The following is a 21,818-nucleotide window of genomic DNA, read 5'->3' as shown; positions in this document are numbered from 1 at the left end:
GGTCTTATACCATGGCCCATTATCGATGATAACCTACATAATATTTTGCTTTCCTACCTGATTGATCACCTCCATCAATCTGAGGATGTACATAATGTCGTCCACCAGATCTAAGACGTCAATGAACTTCTAAAAAAAACTTTCACATCACAATTGGCATGAAGTTGATTATGCTCTGCCTAGTACGATTAGTCGAACCATCATACATCACCATCAATCCATACATCGGTCATTTATTTTGTTATTATGCAATCCATTTTTGCAGCTCCTTATTGTTGTCAAGAAGCTTACCGCAGGTATCCTTCAATCTTGAAGGATCTTATATGGACCAACAACCTGCATGGATGCAGTGGCAGAGCGATAATGTGCAACCTGCTACATGCACTAGCATATAGCTAAAGTAAAATCAAGATCCAATAGCTAACCGCATGTCAAATGAAAAAGATGAAGCTTGCTTATCTATTGCATCATTTACAAATAGATATAATACATCAAAACCCACATAAAATCTCATGATTGTGGGAAACAAATAAAGAAAAGATACAATCCCATGATTGCGGGAAACAAATAAAGAAAAAATTCAACTGATACAAAATCATAGATAGTAGAGCTGATGGAGAAATTAATATATTTCCTATGGAGGAATTGTCATGCTTTCCAAATATAACTTTCTAAATATAATAATATTCCAACACCCCCCTCAAGTTAGAGCGTAAATATTATGGAGCCCTAGCTTGTTACAAATATAATCAATCCTCGGACCCCTCAATGACTTGTAAATATATCAGCTAGCTGATCATTAGAGCTCACAAAAGTCATAGAATAATATCAAACTGTAGCTTTTCTCGAACAAAATGACAATCCATCTCAATATGCTTCATACGCTCATAAAACACAGGATTCGAGGCAATATAAAGAGCAGTCTGGTTATCACAGAACAACTTCATAAACTCAGACTAAATAACCCCAAGCTCCTCTAGAAGAGACTTTAACCATACCAGCTCACATGTAGTTAAAGCCATAACATGATATTTCGCCTTAGTACTGGAACAAGCAACAACTCCCTGCTTCTTGCTTTTCCCTGAGATGAGATTTGCATCAAGAAAAACACAATACCCAGAGGTAGATCATCTATCTGAGGGAGATCCTGCCCAATCGGCATCAGTATAGCCAACTACCTGGCTATGATCACGATCCTGATAAAATAATCCTTTGCCTGATGCACTCTTTAGATATCTAAGAATACGAACAATAGCCTCCCAATGACAAACAGTAAGAGTCGAGAAACTGGCTGGCGACACTAACAGCAAAAGATATATCTGACCTAGTGACTGTAAAATAATTCAATTTTTCGACTAATTTCTGATATCTTTCAGGATCTAACAAATCGTATATTGGGATCTATGGGAGTATCAATAGGACGAGACCCTAACATACCTATCTCCTCCAACATGTCAAGGAAATACTTTCTCTGATTCATAACTATACCCGGACGAGATCGAGCAATCTCAATACCAAGAAAATATCGTAACTCTCCCAGATCTTTGGTCTGAAATTACTATGTAAAAAATCCTTCAGAGCAGTAATGCCATTACTATCATCACTAGTAATAATAATGTCATCTACATAGACAATCAAAAGAATGCACTTGTCTAACTCCGAATGTCTATAGAAAACCGAATGATCAGATATACTTCTGAGAAGGCCGAACTGAAGAATAACAGAGCTGATCTTCCCAAACCAAGCCTGGGGAGATTGCTTCAGGCCATATAATGACTTCTTCAACCAACATACATACTCTCCCTAAACAACATACCCAGGAGATTGCTCCATATAAATCTCCTTGTGAAGATCACCATGCAGAAATGCATTCTTAATATCCAGCTAATGAAGAAGCCAGTGAAAGATAGCAACTAAACTTAGGAGAAGACAAACAGATGTGAGTTTAGCCACAGATGAGAACGTATCAAGATAATCTTGGCCAAACATCTGAGTGAAATCCTTTGCAACCAGATGAGCCTTCAATCTGTCAACCTGCCCATCAGGAGAACACTTAACAGTATAAACCCAGCGACAACCAATAATGTACTTGAAGGAAGTAAAACAAGATCCCAAGTATCCAAATCACGCAGCGCAGACATCTCATCATCCATCGTCTGCTTCTAATAGGAATGAGCAAGTGCCTAAGTAACAATACGAGGAATAGAGATCGAAGCAAGCGAGGAAATAAAAGTAGAATATCTGGGAGATAAAGATAGATAACTAACAAAACGATCAATGGGATATTTTGTTCGATTATCTTTGCATAGAGTAATAAGAACATCCAGATCAGAAGGAGCTGGTGTGATAGGACTATCTGGCAGAGAACCAATTGATACCGGTGTTGAACCCGTGGGCTCAAACATCGGGATCCCAGGTGGTGCACGATACTGATATGTATGAAAATTCAGTCGATCAAATCTAGATGGAGATAGAGGAATGGACACAGGTGACGAAGATGTATAACCACATGGAAGAGATACAGGCAGCCCAATAGATACAGACTCCTCATGAGAGATAATAAACTTAGACTCAGGAGAGAAATAAGGAATGGACTCAAAGAATATGACATCGAACGATATAAAGACACGATGAAGAATAAGAAAGTAGCACCTGTATCCCTTTTGAGATCGAGAATATCCGAGAAAGATACATTTTAAGAATCTCGGAGACAACTTATCATGACTAGGACCAAACTGATGGACAAAACAAGTGCACCCAAAGACTCTAGGAGGTAAGACATACAAGGAGTCCCTAGGAAATAAAATCGAAAAGAGAATTTGATCATGCAATATGGATAAGGATATACGATTTATGAGATAACATGGAGTAAGGATAGCGACATTCCAAAAATGAACAAGCACATGCATATGTATGAGAAGTGTCCGTGCTGTGTCAACAAGATGACGATTCTTGTGCTCAGCTATCTCATTTTGTTGAGGCATATAAGCGCAAGATGTCTGATGAAGAATCCTATAAGTAGTCATAAAGTTTTGAAAATTAGTAGATAAGTACTCACGGAAATTATCACTTCGAAGAATTTTAATGGATGTATGAAACTGATTTTTAATTTCAGCATAAAATGCAGTAAAAACTGAAAACAATTTAGCACGATTACATAATAAATACACCCAAGTCATATGAAAATAATCATCAACAAAAGTGACAAAAGCAAGGTTTGCCATACAGTGCCGAACCCGTCGGTACACCCCATCTCGTATCGGACCGACAAGAAACCGATACGATTCGACCGGTAAAATCGGTACACCGGCGGTATCAAAGAAAAAAAAACAGAAAGTGAGAAAGAGAGAAAGAGAAGGGGAAGGTGGGAGCCGTCGGAGGCCGGCGATGGCCAGCTGCGGCCGTCGGAGGACTTTCGAGCCCCGTATCGCCCGGTAGGACTTTCAAGAAAGCAAAAAAGAGAGTGCGCTCGGAGGGAGGGCAGGGAACCTACCGGACGGACGGTGCCTCAGTTGCGAGGCTCTCTATGGCCGGCGAGCCGGTGCCGACGGCCTGAGGACGGTCGAGCGGGCGGAGCCGCGGACGTCTGTTTCGATTTTTTTTTTTGTTTTAAATTTATGAAGTCGGCAACTGGATTACCGACTTAAGAATTTTTTTAAAAAAAAATAAAAATCGTGAAGCCGACAAATCGTTTGCCAACTTCACTTAAAATCATGTTTTTTAAAAAAATTTGCGAAACAGAGACGATGCCCCTGTTTCACGCCTGCGGCGCCGCGCGCGTGGACTGTGCCCTCCGACGGCCACGACGGCCAGTCGGAGGCCGTCCGACAGCCCCACCGACTCCTTCCCCTCCCTCCTTTTTTTTTCTTCCTCTTTCTCTCCCTCTATTTCTCTCTATTTCCCTCTTTTTTTCTTCCGATTCAGGTCGTCGGTTCGATACGGTATGAAACCATATCGAACCATACCGCCGGCCGGCCGAAACGACCGACGATACCGGTTCAGCATACCTAGGACAAAAGAGTTACATTTCATAGAATAAATAATTTTACTGGGTCCCGAAATATCAAAATGAACAAGACTAAAGGATGCTGTAGCACATTTATTTAACCGACTAGGAAAAGGACTACAACTTTGTTTTCCTAACTAACACGATTCACAATTTAACTCACGGACACCAGACACACTAGACACCATCTTTTGGAGATTTTGGAGATGAGGATGACCCAACCGACTGTGAATTTGAAAAGACATAGCAACAACTGCACACACTGGTAATCTAGACAATCGATACAAACCATGAGACTCAAAATCGAAACCAATCATCCTCCCGATCTTCAAGTCCTGCTCCACCACAGAATCAGAAGAAAAGGTAACTGAGCAATGCAATTGTTTAGTTAATTGGCTAATGAATATTAAATTAATAATAAAACAGAAGACAAAGCAAATTAGAATGAAGAAAAACAATTCCCCTACCCCAAACTAGAGTGGTAGACCCATTGGCCAAAATAATGTGGTAAAGTTTGTGACTCAATGATATGGGCAAAACTATGTTTGTGCCCAGACATGTGATCAGAGGCACCAGAATCAAAAATTCAAGAAACAAGGTTACCTGATGAGTGACTAAGACAGGCAATCAGATTACTATATTGTGCTAGAGCAATGATGGATGAGGAAGCCTGCTGTGATGTCTGGAACTGAAAAAATCATGTATTCTCCTCAGAGATCGTAACACTATCCGAAATCGAGACAGACACTGTCGAGTTGTCCTCAACTGACTGAGTTTATACATTATATGCAGTCCGCTGTGAAAATCCATGAAGTGTAACAGGTGTCCCGAATGTGCCCATGACGATTACAATGGGTGCACGAAGGACGACCACCACCACGACCTCAACAACCACCTCGTCCACCTCTAAAATCTGAATCTCCTGACTGAGTGGACAAAACGGAGTGGTCGGAGGATAAAGCTGCATCAGGACGGTTTGCTCCTGTAGATGCCCGGAGCAAATATGAGTAAACATCTGCAGGAGAGGATATAGAATCTGAACGAACGATCTGGATGCGAACACCCTCTAACTCTGAACGAATCCCATGGAGACATAAGACAGTAATCAGACGATCCCACTGAACCTACTAGACCATAAATATCAGAAGAAAATGGTAATAGCTCATATAACTCAGTAGCAAGCGACTGATGGCACCCCAACTAAGACTGTATATCAGAATCTCCCTGTTGGAGATGAAAAAGAGAACCGATCACATCGTACAAGTATGAAAAATTGCTCGAGTACAATTCTCAAGTGCGGACCCAGGTACCATAACATGTACGGATCGGTCTGAAGACAGAAAGTAGGTCAGAGTCAATGGTCTGCCAAATCAAACTAAGAATTTGAGCATCAACTCTTTTCCACTGATCTCGACTAGCAACAGGGATTGAATCAATAGAGGATGTAAGATGGTCAGAAACGTCCTGACCTTTGCACCATAACTCCACAGATCCAACTCACGACAAATAATTTTTACCATTCAACTTGTCAGCAGTGATCATAGCGGATCCAATGAGGATAGATGTATTCACCCTAAAGGTGGGTGTAGTGGATGTGGCTATAACATCAGAAGTAGAAGCCATTGGATAATGATTTGGGATTAAAGAGAGATCCAATCAAGGGCAGCATAAAAAATCTAGACCAAAAGAACAGCGACAGTTGCTGTTCCAAATAGATTTTTGCAAAGAAAAGATCTAGACAAATTGAAAGGGCCGACGGGACTGACTGGCCAGCAACTGCTGCAGCTAGACACTCAACAAAAGAACTGGCGACCTTTTAATCTACTGCTTGCGACTAGGAAGATAGCAGCGGATAGAAAAGATCAAAAATTTATGGCTGCTGATCTGAATAAACAACAGCATTGAACAGAAAAAAAGACAGCGATGAGGACTACTGCAGCGAACAGAAGACAAAAGGGCCGACCGGACAGAGACTGGATGGCGGTGAGGACTACTGCAGGACAAAAGATGGAGGCTAGGGTTTCTCCTTCTCCTTTGGCTCTGATATCATGTCAAATAAAAAAGATGAAGCTTGCTTATCTATTGCATCGTTTACAAATATATATAATACATCAAGACCCACACAAAATCTCATGATTGTAGGAAACAATAAAGAAAAGATAATCCTATGATTGCGGAAAACAAATAAAAAAAATCAAATGATACAAAATCAGGGATAGTGGAGTTGATGGAGAAATTGATATATTTCCTATGGAGGAATTGTCATGCTTTCCAAATATAACTTTCCAAATATAATAATATTCCAGCATCACATATCCTTCAGCATACTATCAACCCTCTATTGCTTGGAATTCTTGCTAGAGGTGTATAGATCCAATCATGGATCGTAGCTTCTGATGGAACCTCTCTAGAGGACTTCCTTCTGCTGTCAAAAGCTCCCAACATAGATACAATATGGCTCATGCCCCTATTGATGAGCTCTTTAAATAAGGTCGTCCTTCTAAACTTTGATTCTACTGCAGTGTTCATAGAGCCCAACCCCAACTCATAAGCTGAGGGTCTAAATTGAGCCCTATATCTAGCCACCTCAAGTTCCCACTAATCATTCAAGCTTCGTCCAAGTGGCAGCCTGGATCTGTCTCATCATCCAGAGCGGATGCTTCCTCTGACTCTCTAGAGCGATTAAGAATGTGGCTCTGAGGCTCGACGGTCCACCTCCATTTTCAAAATCCTCTCCTTCGCTACTTCAAAATTAAAAAAGTGCTTCATCAATTGACGGACCCCTCATAAGCTCAGCATATAGCTACATCGAAATAACCACTAATGAAATGCTCCTTCAATCTAGTTATCCTTTCTTGAATTGTGTTGCACCAATTGCATTTCCTACAGTGTCAATCTGAAAGCATCTGCCTATAGTCCCAACTAACGTCACGCTCTAGATCCTCCCTCGATGGATCCATTCCTGAAGGTTGAACAAGCACATCAGTTTAATAATTATATAAAAATAATAGTAAAATTTCATTCTTCTAATTTTTATATCTTCTGAATTAATTTTTTTATTTTATTTTTTAAAATTAAAAAATATTATAAAATTTAAAAATTATAAAAAAATTAATTTGACCTTAGATCCATGTAGAATTCTACCATAGATGCTACATATATTTTTCTAAGACAACGGGCATGCATGAAATGCTATTTTTTTCAATTTCATTCAAATTTTGGCCTAAACCACTACCCGCATAATGCATCAAAACTTTGATAAATAGACATCAAATTTATGTCGAGAGTAACTTGCAAGCCTCTAAACAATATTTTAATATTATAATTATTTTTTAAATTATATTTTTTTAAAATTTTTTATTTTAAAAAATATATTTTTAATTTAAAAAATTATATACTTAATGAAATTACTAATTTTTGTGTTATTGTGTAGACCATCCATGGATCCTACAACATATAATAAAATCATGCCAAGATCAAAAATTTTGGTATGATTTCGCCTTATTTTTCTAATTTCTATAAATTTTAAAGTTTCAAAAAAAAGAGAGAGGTAGGGGAGAAAGGGAGGTGAGATAGAAGCATGCGAACCTCTCATCGATACTTTTCCTCATTTAATAGCTTTTTTTTTACCATGGTGAAGGGGGAGGTTTTTTACTTTCCATAGGAAAAGAGGAAGAGAAATCTCACCCCATTCCCTTATTTAAATGCCTAAACCGGGCGGAACCTATTGAACTGCTTAGTTCGGGGTAGTTCATATCGATTTGAACCTAGTTCCTAAAATAAAGGCCGAACCAAACAGATTTTACGCCAGTTCGGCCTAGTACCGAGTAGTTCGGTCTGATTCAACAAACCATGCACACATCCATGTTTTCATGGAAACAATGAACCAGTGCTCAAACATTTCCTTTTTTATGTTTTTTTAAAAGTTATACAATGTCCAGTCCTAACCCCTCCTATGCCCTTCCACCACTTACTAAATATTACTTGGATCCCTATTACTATCTAAGAGGGAAGAAAACAATGGTTTTGGGGTTCTAAGGGAGTAGAACATAGATCCTTATCCAAAAGATTTTCTTAAAAAAAATTTCTATACCAGATCCTATATAATACATCTTACGGAGGGCCCTCTATAACATGCCATAGGTATATTTGAGAATCTCAAAACACCATTTGAGAAGAGATAGATAGAGCACAAGGAGGCTCCATTAGTTCTAAACCCCACCTCCTTCACCCCTTGGAACGAGATGCTGACCCCCTGTCTCCTCCATCCCTCCCTCTAGCTCTAGCCACCCTCCACCACCTCCAACCACTGATCCCACCATTGGAGCCACCATCCCAAACAACTCACTTTTCTTTCTCTTTTTCAAGCCCTAGAAGTCCTCGCCAATGCCGGCCCCACCAACAATGGGTTAGAATATCATGATAAAAATAGGATTTGTATCACGCATCATCATGACCATTGTTGGGGGAAAGGAAATTGTCAAATCTAGTACTCCACTACCATTGCCACGAAGGGTACAAGGAGGAAGGAGGCCACAAGAGATCGAAGGAGGGAAGAGGCAGCATGGACAAGCCCGCCAAGGGCGACAATGTTACCATTAAACCTTTTCTTCTTACTCCATCCTCCACTTCCACCGTCGCCACTAGCAATAGAGGATCTCAAGGATAGAGCTGGCATGGCATCGTAGAGCCAAGCTGTGAGAACCAATAGCACTGTCCATGGTCACAAGTGCCATCGCGTGCTTTGTTGCTGCCAGTGAAGAACTAGTCAAAGAGCTACATGCAGTTCCTTTGTGTCTCAATGGACGAAGAGGAAAACTAGGATGGCATTGGAGGCAAAGTCCAAGGAACTAGGTGCTGCTGCTCGTCAAGGTACAGAATGGTAGGGCTGCTTCTTGTCAAGGTACGAAAATTCTAAAGGAGGGAGGAAAGGAGGAGGAGATGATGGGGTGACCATAGGCTCACTCAAACTCATGGAGGTGGGCCTGGAACTAATGGAGCCTCCATAAGCTCCATCTAAATCTTTTGGATTGGTGTTTCGAGGTTCTCAAATTTGCCTATGTGATAGTTCTAAAGGTCCTCTAGATTTCCCTCCTGAGAATTTTATTCAGATTTTCTTCCCACATCTACTATGTTAAAGGAGAACCAAAGGCACATGCTTGGTGCAAGATTTTGGTCTAACTTTGTGTAAAACCTCTTATAACCTAACAACTTAAGTACTTATATCATAATGTCCCTACAAGTTTATTTTCATTTTTGTTCTTTCTTGTAATTTCTAGATTGCTAAGTATGCAAACAAAGCGGGAAAATAATACGCATAAAAACATTGCAAACAAGTTAATCTGGAAAATAAAAGATACTAGTAATTTTACTATTATTATTAAAAGTTTCAAAGAGGGTTTTTTTTCCCTAAATGAAGCATCACATTGCTTGGACACATCAAGATGTTGCTCAATGCAAGGTGTTAAATCCCGTAGGATGAGGCTGTTCCGATTTTTCTATGGAACAGGATGCGCCATTGTCCTGCCCTCTTGGGATTGAGGATGTCCCAAAGCATCCCGATCGGGATGCTGGGATGTTAGTGGGACGGCTCTGTCCCAACACATAAGATGATACCCATCCCAGCGTCTCGCAGGACGTCCTGCTGAGACCTGAATCCTTGACTCAATATTTGCAAGCAAACAATGTATTGTTACTCTTTTCAAGAAGCTTCTGGAGCCTAATCAAAATAAAAATCAAGAAAAAGAAGAATGGAAAATACGACCGATAGGAAAGTTCAAATAAATGAGAAAAGGGAAGTTCAAATGAATGCAAAAGGAAAATAAAGAGACAATGGATGACCATCTTGTTCTAGACAAAAATGAGCTTGGAAAAACGAGACAAGCTATACTTAATAAAATTTGAAAGGAAAGGGATAGTGATATTGTTTTGTGGTGTGGTTGTAGAATTTTTTATGCAATTTTCATCTCATTCCATGTTATCATAAGTCCTTACTTCACAACAACAATGGACCGTGTGGCAGATTTTGAAAGAGGACCAAAGCTACCAGCTTACCATAAGATTAGAAACAAGTATTGAAAAGGAAGCAGAGATGTGGATTCTTAATAGAATATTAAAAGAATGATTAGAAGAAAAAGAGTTGCACAGTCATGTTGCATGGATGGATGGATGGATGGAGCCAATAGGTCCAATATCAATTTCATGGTGAATATTCCAACAGAGATATTTTCTAACATCCATTAACACATTAGATATCTCCAATAATGCAAATCAAACATTCTTGTTTTTTGATTTATTGATGGAAAGAAAATTGAAAAGGTTAACGTACTGCAAATTATACTAGATTGTGTCATGGCAAAGTGAAAGCTAATAAAATGTTGATGGATAAAATAAAAAAAATTGTTTTAGACTCCTTGTACCGTATATCTAATTGGTATAACATTAGAAGACACTTAAAAAATTGAAGCACATATGCCACCATTGCTAAAGCCCAAACGTTGTTCTTGGTTTGTACAGTCATTGTACTTAGTGTGATGCAAAAATTCACCGAGGAAAGAGAGCTAACTAGACCCCCTATGATCCCTTCCACCATAAGTTTTCTTACCCTTAAGAAGTGTTCTTGAGGAAAGGTTGGGTTTAGGTCGACACATGCATTTAAAGAATGAAAAATAGCCCTCTGCTAAAAGACATACAGTATGACTTCAAGATTTCATATTAATAGATGCACATTTGGTAAGAAAACCAAAAAAAAAATCAGATAAAAAACTGGCGATACCATTACAGAATCCACCTCTCATCAAAATATTCCAAAATCCAAATAGACATGTACCTTATTGAATATCACCCAACTTTTTTGCAATTGCCTCCTTTGTCTTATCCATCATTTGATATATGTAAGATACTGTCAGTTTTCACCCAAATCCACTTATCTAAGTACCCTTATTAAAGGTGCACCCATTAATATGATATCTTAAGCTCTCATTCCATCCTCCTTTTCAGCATAAATACTACTCATCTATTCTCCAAATGCAAACATACCAAAGCCCAACCTTTTGTTCCCCATCTTTCAAGGTCAAAAACTTCTGGCTGAATGGATCATTTCGAGTCTAATTAGCTCTCTTCTATTAATAAATTTTGTCATCAAATTGAGCACAAACAAATATTGTATATATTGTATATATAGATTGTAACCATTTGGGCTTTGGCAATGGTAGCCACATGAGCTTCCAACTTCCAACGTCCAATATTAGATCAAGTAAATATGCAACACAAGGAAACTAAAATAATTTCTTCCTTTTGTTCATAAATATTTCACTGACTTTCACATTTATCATGGCACAATCCATTATAATTTGCATAACTTTTACCTTTCCAATTTCTTCTACCACCACATTAAAGTGTGCAAATATTTTCTCCATATCATTGGACATATCTAATGCACAAATTGACCTTTAAAACTACATACCACTTGGACTATTCACCAGGAATAAGGACCTATTGGCTCTATCCCTCCATCCACTAGACATGATAGCGCAACTCTTTTCTTCTATTCATTCTTTTGTGTTTCCATCGAAGAATCCCATCTACTTTTCTTTTTCAAGATAAATGTTTCTGATTCATGATAGCTTGGTAGCTTTAGTCCCTCTCCCAAATTCGCAACATGCAACTCCACACTGTTGCAAAACAAGAATGTTTTGATAAATATTGAATCAGATGGAATTTACATAGAAAATCCTGTAACTGTGCCACAAATCAAAACCCTACCCATTTCCTTTTTCACATTTTATTAAGTGTAGTTTGCCTTTTCTTCCATGCTCATTCTTGTCTATAACAAAGATAGTCATCCATTGTCACCTTCCTTTTTTCTTCGTCATTCATTTAAACTTCCCTATTTTTATAACAAAAATCTGGATAACAAATATTGTACATTCTTTTTTTTACCTTTCTTCCTTTTTATTTTGATTAGCCTCCAAAAGCTTCTTGAGATGAGTAACAATCTAATCACTTACAAGCAAACAGTGTCCAAAATTTTGATTGTTCAAACAAAGTGATGTTTCATTCAAAAAACACCTCCTAAAACTTTTCTTTACAATACATATATTGCAAGCACATAGCAGTATCTAGATTAGCTTGCTTGCTATGTTCCCCTATGATATCATCATACTTTTCTTTGCTCCCCATACTTAGAAAACAGCAAATCACAAAAAAAAATTAAACCAACATAAACTAGTACAAATATATTGACAAAAATACTTATGTATTTAGGTTTATTACCCAAACATAGGCCAAATCTTGCGCCAAGCACATGCCTTTGGTTTTCCTTTGATGTAGAAGCATGTAAGGAAAAATGCTCTAAGATTCATATCAAAAAGATCTCAAATTTGGATCCATCTTCTTTCCCCTTAATACCTGCAAAAACATTTTCCCCCTTGGAGAGTAATAGAGACCCAAGATAATGTATAATAAATGGTGAGCATCTAAGGGAATGGGTGATCGTAGAACATAGCTTTTTATTGAAACATTAATAAAGATTTGGGCGCCAGTTTGCTCATGCACAAAAAAAAACATGTACTATTGCTCATGCACAAATTGAGATGACACCCTGTTTTCATACATGAACAAAGCCCCACAGGATATTTAAGTGGAGCGATGATCCATGATTTAGATCATACAATCAACTTCTTGATCACCCAGGTTTTGTTGATTCCGATTCCATGATCTGGATCGTTTTCCCTTTTCCCAATTCAGATCATCGATCACACTAATTTAACTTCATTGAAGGTAGCCATAACTTCTTTCTCATTGCATTCTAAGAAACATCATGGTTAGGGAAAAAAATTCTCCTTCTTAGCTCTTGATGAATTCTAGCCAAGAAAGATGAGATGATGGAGGTCAAGAAGCTGGAAAAAAGAAAAAACAGAAAATAGTTACATTTAAATACATTTTTTTTAAAGCCAGGGACTTAAAATTGTTAAATGAATATGAAGTTAAAAATAAGCTAGTGCAAGGTTCGTGGTCCTGGTACTGGACCTTGTACCGATACCATCCTATCACCATATCACAGTACATCTAATACAAGGCTAGTTCCACATACCGAGTGTTGGTATGCCTCCTTTACCACACCCCAGTTCAGTACCAATATGGAACGGTCCAATCAGTATGCACCCAAACTAATCGGTACAGCAAACCTTGATCTAGTATTTGATCTCATCCATGAAAATTTATTGAACATGCTTCACTTGATACTTCCTCTTCAGCTATGATTGTCAAATTAAATTAGTACATTAAGTGATGCAACCCATTAGCATCAGCACCACAATTAATTCTGTAATGTGCCATGCAAAAGTTCGGATTTGAGCTGATCTATAAAATTCTTTTATAAACAGGAAATATAGATGTATTTGACAGATAAAAGAGAAAGTAAGGGACAATGGAGGAGGAAAAGAAGTTGAGAAAGAAGACAATAATGAAAGAAAAAAATTCTAGACAAAAGAGCTTATTCATTCAAAACAAACCACAAACCATACATAATTTCTCTCTTCTTGTGGATCTTAAGTTATAGACCATTAAACTCAAAAATGATGTCTTATAGTCCTAAAAAAATTCCCAAGCTAACTATAATGAACCTAGGACTTTAGCTTACAAAATTTAACTCAACATAAGAATCCTGATTAAGCGAAAACTTCAACCTTAAAACTACTCACCTTCCTAACATAAACTAGCCAACAATGACATTCAAAATTAGTAAAATTCTTTTTTCTATGAAACCCGACATGCAAAGCCATGAAAACTGCTTCGAAACATGATAGAGATAAGTTATTATCCCAACCTAAATCTAAAGTAGCAAATGTTGACAATAATTTTACTTACAGTAATCCTACAAACCTATTAGAAAAATCCTTAAAAATCAGAAAAACATAAAAAAGAATATGAGGTACATGACCTAAGCCCAAAAAGTTAAGGCTTGTTTGGCATTGTTGCTTTTTTTTTTCCCTAAAAAAGCATGGCAATCAAGACAAAAGATATGTTTCATACAGATACTTCTATTTTTATTTTGAAACTATTCTTAAGAAACAAAAATTAGTTAACTACACCTCATGTGTTTAGGTTTTTGCAAACTTAAAATTTAAGTAGAAACAAAAATTTTATTTTCTACTTTTTGAAATAAAAGAAATGAAGGAATGCTGAAAGCAACCTTAAACAAAAGGTTTCTAATACTTCATGGAACATCAAATTGGCAGAAAAATCCAAAAATTATGGATTACTAAATATAAACCTAGTCTTAACCTAAACTACAAAATGAAGAAAATTTTGGACTCTAATCAACTAGATGTGATTGTAATAGGGAACAGTTAGCTCTATATCAATAGATGTAACCCAAAATGGGGTGACATGTGTAGAAACCTAAGGGGATTAGCTATGAGAAATGCATATATATGTATGTATGTATGTATGCATGTGTGTGTGTGTGTGTGTGTGTGTGTACATAGATACATATACATATGTATATGTGTACACATATACATATGTATATGTGTACACATATACATATGTATATGTGTACACATATATATGTGTATACATATACATATGTGCATGTATATACATATGTATATACATATACATATGTATATACATATACATACATACATACATATATATATATATATATATATATATATGTATGTATATGTATATGTATATACATATATATATACACACACACACACACATATATATATGTATGTATGTATGTATATATGTATGTATGTATGTATATATATATATATGTATATATATATATGTATGTATGTATGCGTGCGTGCGCGTGCTTGCGCGCGCGCGCGCGTATGTGTATTTAAACGGAGGCATCTCAACGCAGATGCCTCCGTCCGCCACGTGTTCATATGTTCTGTTTGACACATGTATGGGATTTTTACGGGAGAGGTGCTTCCCATAGAGCGCGATCCATCCTTTTTTTCCTTTTCGGAGTGGGAGAATTAGAGCTCTTCACCATAGCGGAAGGAGTTGATGGTCGGCAAACTGCCCTCTCCTTCTCCTCTCCACCTCCCGAGTAGAACGGAAAGAGCAGCCGTAGCCGGATTAAGCGGCGATAGAGGACTGGAACCCATGGCAGCTCCATCATCCATCTCTGTCCCTCGCCCGATCGCTCCGATCTCTGGTCCTCCGTAGATGGAAGCAAAGGCCACAAGAACGGCACCGAGGAAGCCGCCGCCTCAACTCGGTTTGGTCGTTTGGCCAGATGACTTTTCTGCTGGATTGCCTATAATGCATCTCACTGTCAGAGGAAGAGGGGTTATCGAGGGATCTGTTGGCACCGGAGGAGAGCTTGGAGGAGTAAAGGCGAGATGAGATGGCAAGCCGAAGCGAGAGGCTGTGGGTCCCGAGATCAAGAGGGGCTAGGCGAGGCTGGAAGGGGCAAGCATGACCAAGGGTGGCGACAGCGACGCTCAAGCAAGCATCAAGAAAAAAAGAAAAGAAGAGAGGAAGAAGAAAGAAGAAAGAGAGAGAAAAAAAGAAAAAGAGAAAAGAGAGAGAAAAAAAATTTTAAGTTTAGATTTTTATTTTTAAAAAAAAAAAGATTTTTAAAATTTAGATCTCTAACATTTCAATACCGAAAAAAAAAGAAATTTTTTCTCGATTTCTAAAGTTTAAATCTCTCATGAGCTATCAATTGGGGGCACACTCACATATATTTTCGCTTTGTCCCGAGCTCGAAGACGCTGCTATCATTGATGGCAGTGATGACTAACGGACAACATTGTCCGCTCTACTATTGGAAGACTTGGGGGGTGTATGAGGAGATGATCAAAGGACATTGGCAACATTATCGGCTTTACCATTGGGAGAGTTGGAGGCGTGTAGGGAGATGACCAAAGGAGAAAGGGAAGGAGAGATGGAAAGGCTTAAAAATGGTTAAAGATAAAAATAGTAAAAAATGATAGGTTTATGAAGAGGTTTTACAGAATCAAGGTCATCGATCTTCACAAGATTTGCCTGATAACTTATAATCCTCGCTAAACATAAAATATAATTTTTTATTATTTTAATTATTTTTAAATATATATAGAATAGATAAATAAAATAAAATATTTTCAAAAAAATTATATTCTATGCAACGCATGAGGTTATAAGCTAGTTGGAAGTAAAATTGAAGAGAAACAAGATTTAGGATTCCATCCTAGAAATACAATTGGTATTAGCTATTAAACAATATCATTTGAAATCCAAAGTTCAACTTGATGCACTTATTAAGAACCATCAAAAGAAGTCCAAAATTGTTCCTTACTGAACTTGCATGCCATACACAATACATTATCAAAGAAAGATTCCTTTACAACATTTTCCCTTTATTCCTCTATTAAAAAGGTAAGAATCTCAACCTTAAAAAAAATGATTAAAAAAAAAAGAAATATCCACCTTTTTCTCTTAGGGCATGTTTGGTATTGCTTAAAAGAAGCACTTTTGTAACTTTTAAAGCAACTTCTTAGAGAAAAATGTTCAGAAACATCATATGAGAAGCACTTCTACAAGAAGAAAAGTCAGAAAACTGCCTCTTAGGATAAGCTAGAAAGCCTAGCTTCTGGCTTCTTTTATGTGAAGAATTTTAAAAAGTAGAAGCAACACCAAATACACCCTTTGTTGTGAGTGAACTGCCTCCTACAAAAGAATAAATAAATAAATTCCAATCCAGAAAGCTTTCACACCAAAAACATTTAACTCCAAGATGCAAAATCTAAAGCTAAATAGCCGCATGCAAAGAGTACAATGTATCGATAGAGCATAAAACATACCAATTTAGTGCAAAAAGGAAAAGTTAATTCAAATGTTCGAGAACATTGCACACTAAAAAAAACATGAAAAACAATTTAAGCTATGTTTATGAACACTAATTTCAAAACCAGATTGCATATTTTTAGTCGAACCAAACATATCGCTTTTTAAAGTTGCCCCATCATGATGGTAGTTCATAGAATAGTCTATGCTCTTAAACTGGTTTAATTTGATAAAATATGGGAATGCACACCCTTCACCCTTCATTCAGTTTGTCAGATGAAATTAGTTCAATTTCATCCAGAAGAAGAAAAATGGTTCTAATTATGACTTGCTACTATTATCCATAGACTTATTGCGACTTGCTACTATTATTCATAGATCTATAATTCTTTAGATTCATTTCTCGTCAAGATTTTAAATTCCGTAGGACGAGGCTATCCCAATTTTCCCATGGAATGGGACGCGTCACCGTCCCACCCCATCCCGATACCTGGGTCAGAGGATGTCCCAAGGCATCCCAATCGGGACGCTGGGATGCTAGCGGGACAACCTACCCCAACATATGGGATGGTACCCATCCCGATGTCCGACGGAACGTCCTGCTGGGACCTGAATCCCTGTTTCTCGTTAACTTTAAAGTTACTTTTTTTTCCTTTAATGGAGCATGTAAGAATTTTAACATATATCTACACCATATGAATATACATATGCACGCGCGCGCGCGCGCATGTGTGTAGCAATTTGGAGAATGTTGAAGGGTGTGATGCGGATAATGAGTAACTTATGATAATGCTAATATTTCAGTTTGAATCAGACTTTAGAAATGCTGCAAGCCCATAATTTTATACCTTATGAAAGGCAATGTAATCAATTAATCATGCAACCACTGAGGAACAGCAGAAGAGGTCAAATATATGGGCGGGCAAGGGACATTCATCAAAAAATGATAGAATAGGTGGCCAAGTTTTTCACTCTCCTGCTTCTCAAAAAGAAACAAAAAGAAAATATGGTTGACAAGGGGCATTCATGAAAAGGTGTGGTTCAAAGTTGTTTGCATAGGAAAATTGAATTATACCACATAGTGTGATCTGATATAGGTATAGGATATTAGTTTGAGTAGTATGAAAACCATGCACTTTCGCAATATGGTGTGGACAACCAGCTGTAAAGGTCTGACCAATTAATTGCTGTCACTTGGAAATAAGTGACCAACTACACACTCCACTTGGGAAGAACTGAAGAAGATTCATCTTAAAGATGTATTTGTTCACGGCATGCCAGCACCAGATACTTGGAATCCTGATGAAGCGTATCTGGTAAGGTTATTCGCGAGCATCTGCTTACTATAGAGGAGTTCTAGAACAATAGAGCTACTAAATGTGTGCATTTCTTAAGATGTAGGATTTCATCTTCACTGGCCCTTACATGGTGCAATGTGTGTCACCTATTCACTATAAGCAGAAGCAATAACCAAGGTACCCTATTGACACAAATTCAAAACCTAATGAAAGTGGACGATGATATAAGATGCTTCAAAAAGGGAAATGAACATAATTGCATTTTCAAGTGCAAAGGATGGGAGAACTTCACATTTATTTGCTCTTACCTGATACCTCCATCTTTGCAAATAAAGAACATGATCAAGAAACATGAAAATGACTCTCTACAGGATCCTACACATATTAAAAAGCAGAGAACAAAAAGAGCATGAGTGAGTTCTGTTCTTTTTAAGCAGATTTTATTGGCTTTTTTGGAGAAAGGGGAAAATTTGCAGTGCACAAGTATGATCCACACTGAGTTCAATTCATGACCACCTTTGACAACAGGATTTCAATGAACACTGTCAAAAGAGTTTGTTTGCAAGTTTCAACTAATGGTACAAAAGCTTCATTCCAAGTTATACCATGTTGCGTAAGTTCAATGACTCATCCACTAAAATTTCTAATGTTTGCTTTTCCGTTATTTAGAAAAGATTGTTGTCTGATGCCATATTCTTCTTCCATTAAACATTGTTTTTTGGACATTAGGCTATTTGATCAGATGGCATAAATGACCACTTTGCTAGTACTTGCACTTTCGTCCACCACAATAAGCAAAGGCCTAGAGGCCAACACAAGAAAGCCAAAGAATGGAAAATGAATCATCTACAATCTTCTGCGGAAACTAAATGAGGGCACCAAATGAAAAGGATTAATTCTTTGATGCAGAGGAGTTGTCTCAAGTTTAAGGGAATAAAAATCAAGAAAGATGGGCAAGGGAAGGCTCAGCCAAGTGAATGAATAGCACCAAAGGAATGCACATGGAGTTCCAAAGAAACCAAAAATCTCTCTCTCTCTCTCTCTCTCTCTCTCTCTCTCTCTCTCTCTCTCTCTCTCTCTCTATGTGGAGAGTTACATTACCTCTAGCGTACACACAACCAGATCCTCTCTACACTTCTCAATCAACTCAGAATATAAAATATCCTTCTTTAGAAGAAGATTGCACATATTGACATCGCGTTACTCAAGTTTTTTTTTTTTTTTTTTAATTCTTCATTGATTGGTTTATAAAGATGTGCTTAGCAAGAAGAAGAATAGAGGATTGGTTTATAAAGATGTGGGAAGAGGATTGAGGAATCTTCCCTCCCACCACAGTGAATAAACTGAGACGAACTGAATGCATGTAATGAGAAACTATAAATGTTTAGGGCTGGCTTGGCATCACTTTTGTTTTTGTATTTTCATCTCTTTGCCAATTAGTGCAATACCGCATGGAGATTGTTGTTGAGGATAGCATTTGCACAAAACTTCTCCTGTTCCTTGTTTTCATTTTCATTCTCGTTTGAAAGCAATAAATCTTTGATTCCAAATGCTTTAAAAATATTACAAACAATTTCAAGAAACAAAAGACTTTCATCATATATGTTGCTCAATCTAGTTCAATACCAAACAAGCCCTTAGTCAACACAGTCAAAAATATTAGCATAGGATAAAGCGTATAATAACTGATTGAGAGGGTTTTGTCATGTACAATAAACCAAGCAAAGATGACCAGGGCAGGTACCATATTTTGCATAGAAAGAATGGGAAAGCTTAGGAACATCCTCATGATATTAATTTCCTTGATCTTCCAATGGTATAACACATGAACATGGTAGAAACAAAACGGAAGCAATTTACAGTGCCAAAGTCAATCTGTAACAAATAGTTATTTCTACCATACGACCTCCCATCTCTAAAGAAAAGATTACTTCTATACGAATAGTTCTAGCTTCAGATAAGCGAAAAAATAATTGTACATCACATCACTGAAGCAGGTTAATTAGTCCAAACAAGTTTATCACTAGAAGCAAGAAACAACAACAGAATTATCACAGAAAGAAGAGTAGGGACCATGAATCTTAGAAAGGTCGGGCAATTAAATACTGACCCTCGACAAGGATACCCATGAGGAGAGCCTCCGTCCCGGTGTTGGGGTATTTGAGCTTCCTTGCCTCCAGTTCCGCCATGCTGAAGGCCTTTATCGCCCTTGCCGACCACCTGACCCATTTATTACCAAATACTCACCATTACCCAAAGTCCCAAACACAATCCTCATGAAAGAAAAAGAATCTCGATGGCTCACTTGGGGATTTTCCCGGTCGAAGCTCTCTCCGGTTTCCTGCAAGATCGAGAGATCAAAAATCCAATCAAGAATCAACCTTGAAAACAGGGTTCGGAAGAAGAGTGGGGTTGAAGGGTGGATTTACGCGGTGGGAAGAGTGGAGAAGACGGCGGCGGAGCGAAGGGTAGGCCGGGGGTAGAGAGGCATGGTGGGAGCGCGGAGGGAAGAGAGACGGGTAGGGTCTCCAAGGAGAGAGCTCGCGAGGAGGTTGGGCTTGCGGCGGTTGGAGGGAAGCGAGAGAGTAGAAAGGGAGGGGAGAATGGGGTTCCTGGTGGTGCTCTTGGACAGAAAGGGATACGTAGAGGTCGAAATCGGGAGGGCGGAGAGGGTTCGAGTTGTCATAGTAGCCTTTTCTTGGGGGAGAAGAGTAGGAAAGGGCTTTATGAAGAGAAAGAGAGGGAAGGGGAGGACCAAAAAAATGAAGAAGAGAGGCAGCACTGGGTGGTTTGGTTAGACGCCCGTCGGCGGAGAGGCTGCACGGATGTGCGGTCCTTTTCTCATACGTTGTAACAATACCATAGTTTTGAAAGAGAAAACAAGGGCCGACCTGGGACTAAATTATCTTTTTTTTATAAAACAACGTTGCGTCTGGTTCGCAATCAAAAATAAAATCAAAATTAAAATTAAAATAAATTAAAATAAAAATGAGAATGACGGTATCCCCTAACATATTTGATCCGTAATCAAAATTAGAATCGAGATCAAAATAAAATTAAAATCTTACGAAAGAATCAAGATTGGATGTTGGAGGATTAAGATTTCTCATTTCTATCGGAATCAAAATAAGAATGAAATTCCCCCCAACTAAATAAAAGAGCCACTCATTCTGATTTTAGAATCCATCTCTTCTCTCCTACAGTATTTAAATTCTATTCCAATTCTTATTCCGATTCCGACTCCAATCATGAACCTAATACATCGAGGGATATGACCATTCTAATTCTCATTCCAATCGATTTTGATTTTGATTTTGATTCTATCTACGAACCAAACACACCCATAATATTGGAATAGGAATCGAATATCCCCCAACATATTTGGTTCATAGCCATAATCAAAATTAGAATCAAAATAGGATTTAAATACTAGGAAAGAGTAGGAATTGAATTTTGAAGGATTGAAGTATTTTCATTCTCTCTAAGATCAGAATGGAAATAGGATTCTCTTCGACCAAATGGCTAGAATGAGATGTTGGAAATTGTGTTTCAAAGTTAATCATCAACCTATTGACGGTTGAGCTAATTATTGTAACTGTATATGAATTGTTAAAATAATAAATATTATTTGATTTTCTCATCACTCTGTGTACATCTTAATTGAACTTCTGTATTATGATAAAGTCTTCAGGACTATTTAAATCGATATAGGAGGA

The 21,818-nt window shown here is 37.8% G+C and overlaps 1 protein-coding gene across 2 annotated transcripts in view; it reads right to left on the bottom strand.

Moving 5' to 3' along the window:
- The window catches only part of LOC105042462 (ATP-dependent Clp protease ATP-binding subunit CLPT1, chloroplastic), a 75,106-nt gene extending 54,146 nt beyond the window's left edge, over nucleotides 1-20,960 (bottom strand). The window contains exons 1-3 of one of the 2 annotated variants that reach the window (XM_073256763.1): nucleotides 20,532-20,960; nucleotides 20,408-20,443; nucleotides 20,213-20,322 (exon numbers count right to left, since the gene is read on the bottom strand). In XM_073256763.1, the coding sequence (XP_073112864.1) occupies nucleotides 20,213-20,322; nucleotides 20,408-20,443; nucleotides 20,532-20,788 (403 nt within the window). In that variant the 5' untranslated portion in view covers nucleotides 20,789-20,960. The remainder of the gene's footprint in view (nucleotides 1-20,212; nucleotides 20,323-20,407; nucleotides 20,444-20,531) is intronic. The other variant, XM_010919688.4, reaches the window with a different exon arrangement.
- Between the last annotated feature and the right edge of the window lie 858 nt (nucleotides 20,961-21,818).

The sequence above is a fragment of the Elaeis guineensis genome, chromosome 4 (assembly GCF_000442705.2).
Source record: "Elaeis guineensis isolate ETL-2024a chromosome 4, EG11, whole genome shotgun sequence".
Lineage (NCBI taxonomy): Eukaryota > Viridiplantae > Streptophyta > Magnoliopsida > Arecales > Arecaceae > Elaeis > Elaeis guineensis.
The sequence above is the reverse complement of the archived record's forward strand: the minus strand, read 5'-3'. Positions and strand labels throughout refer to the sequence as shown.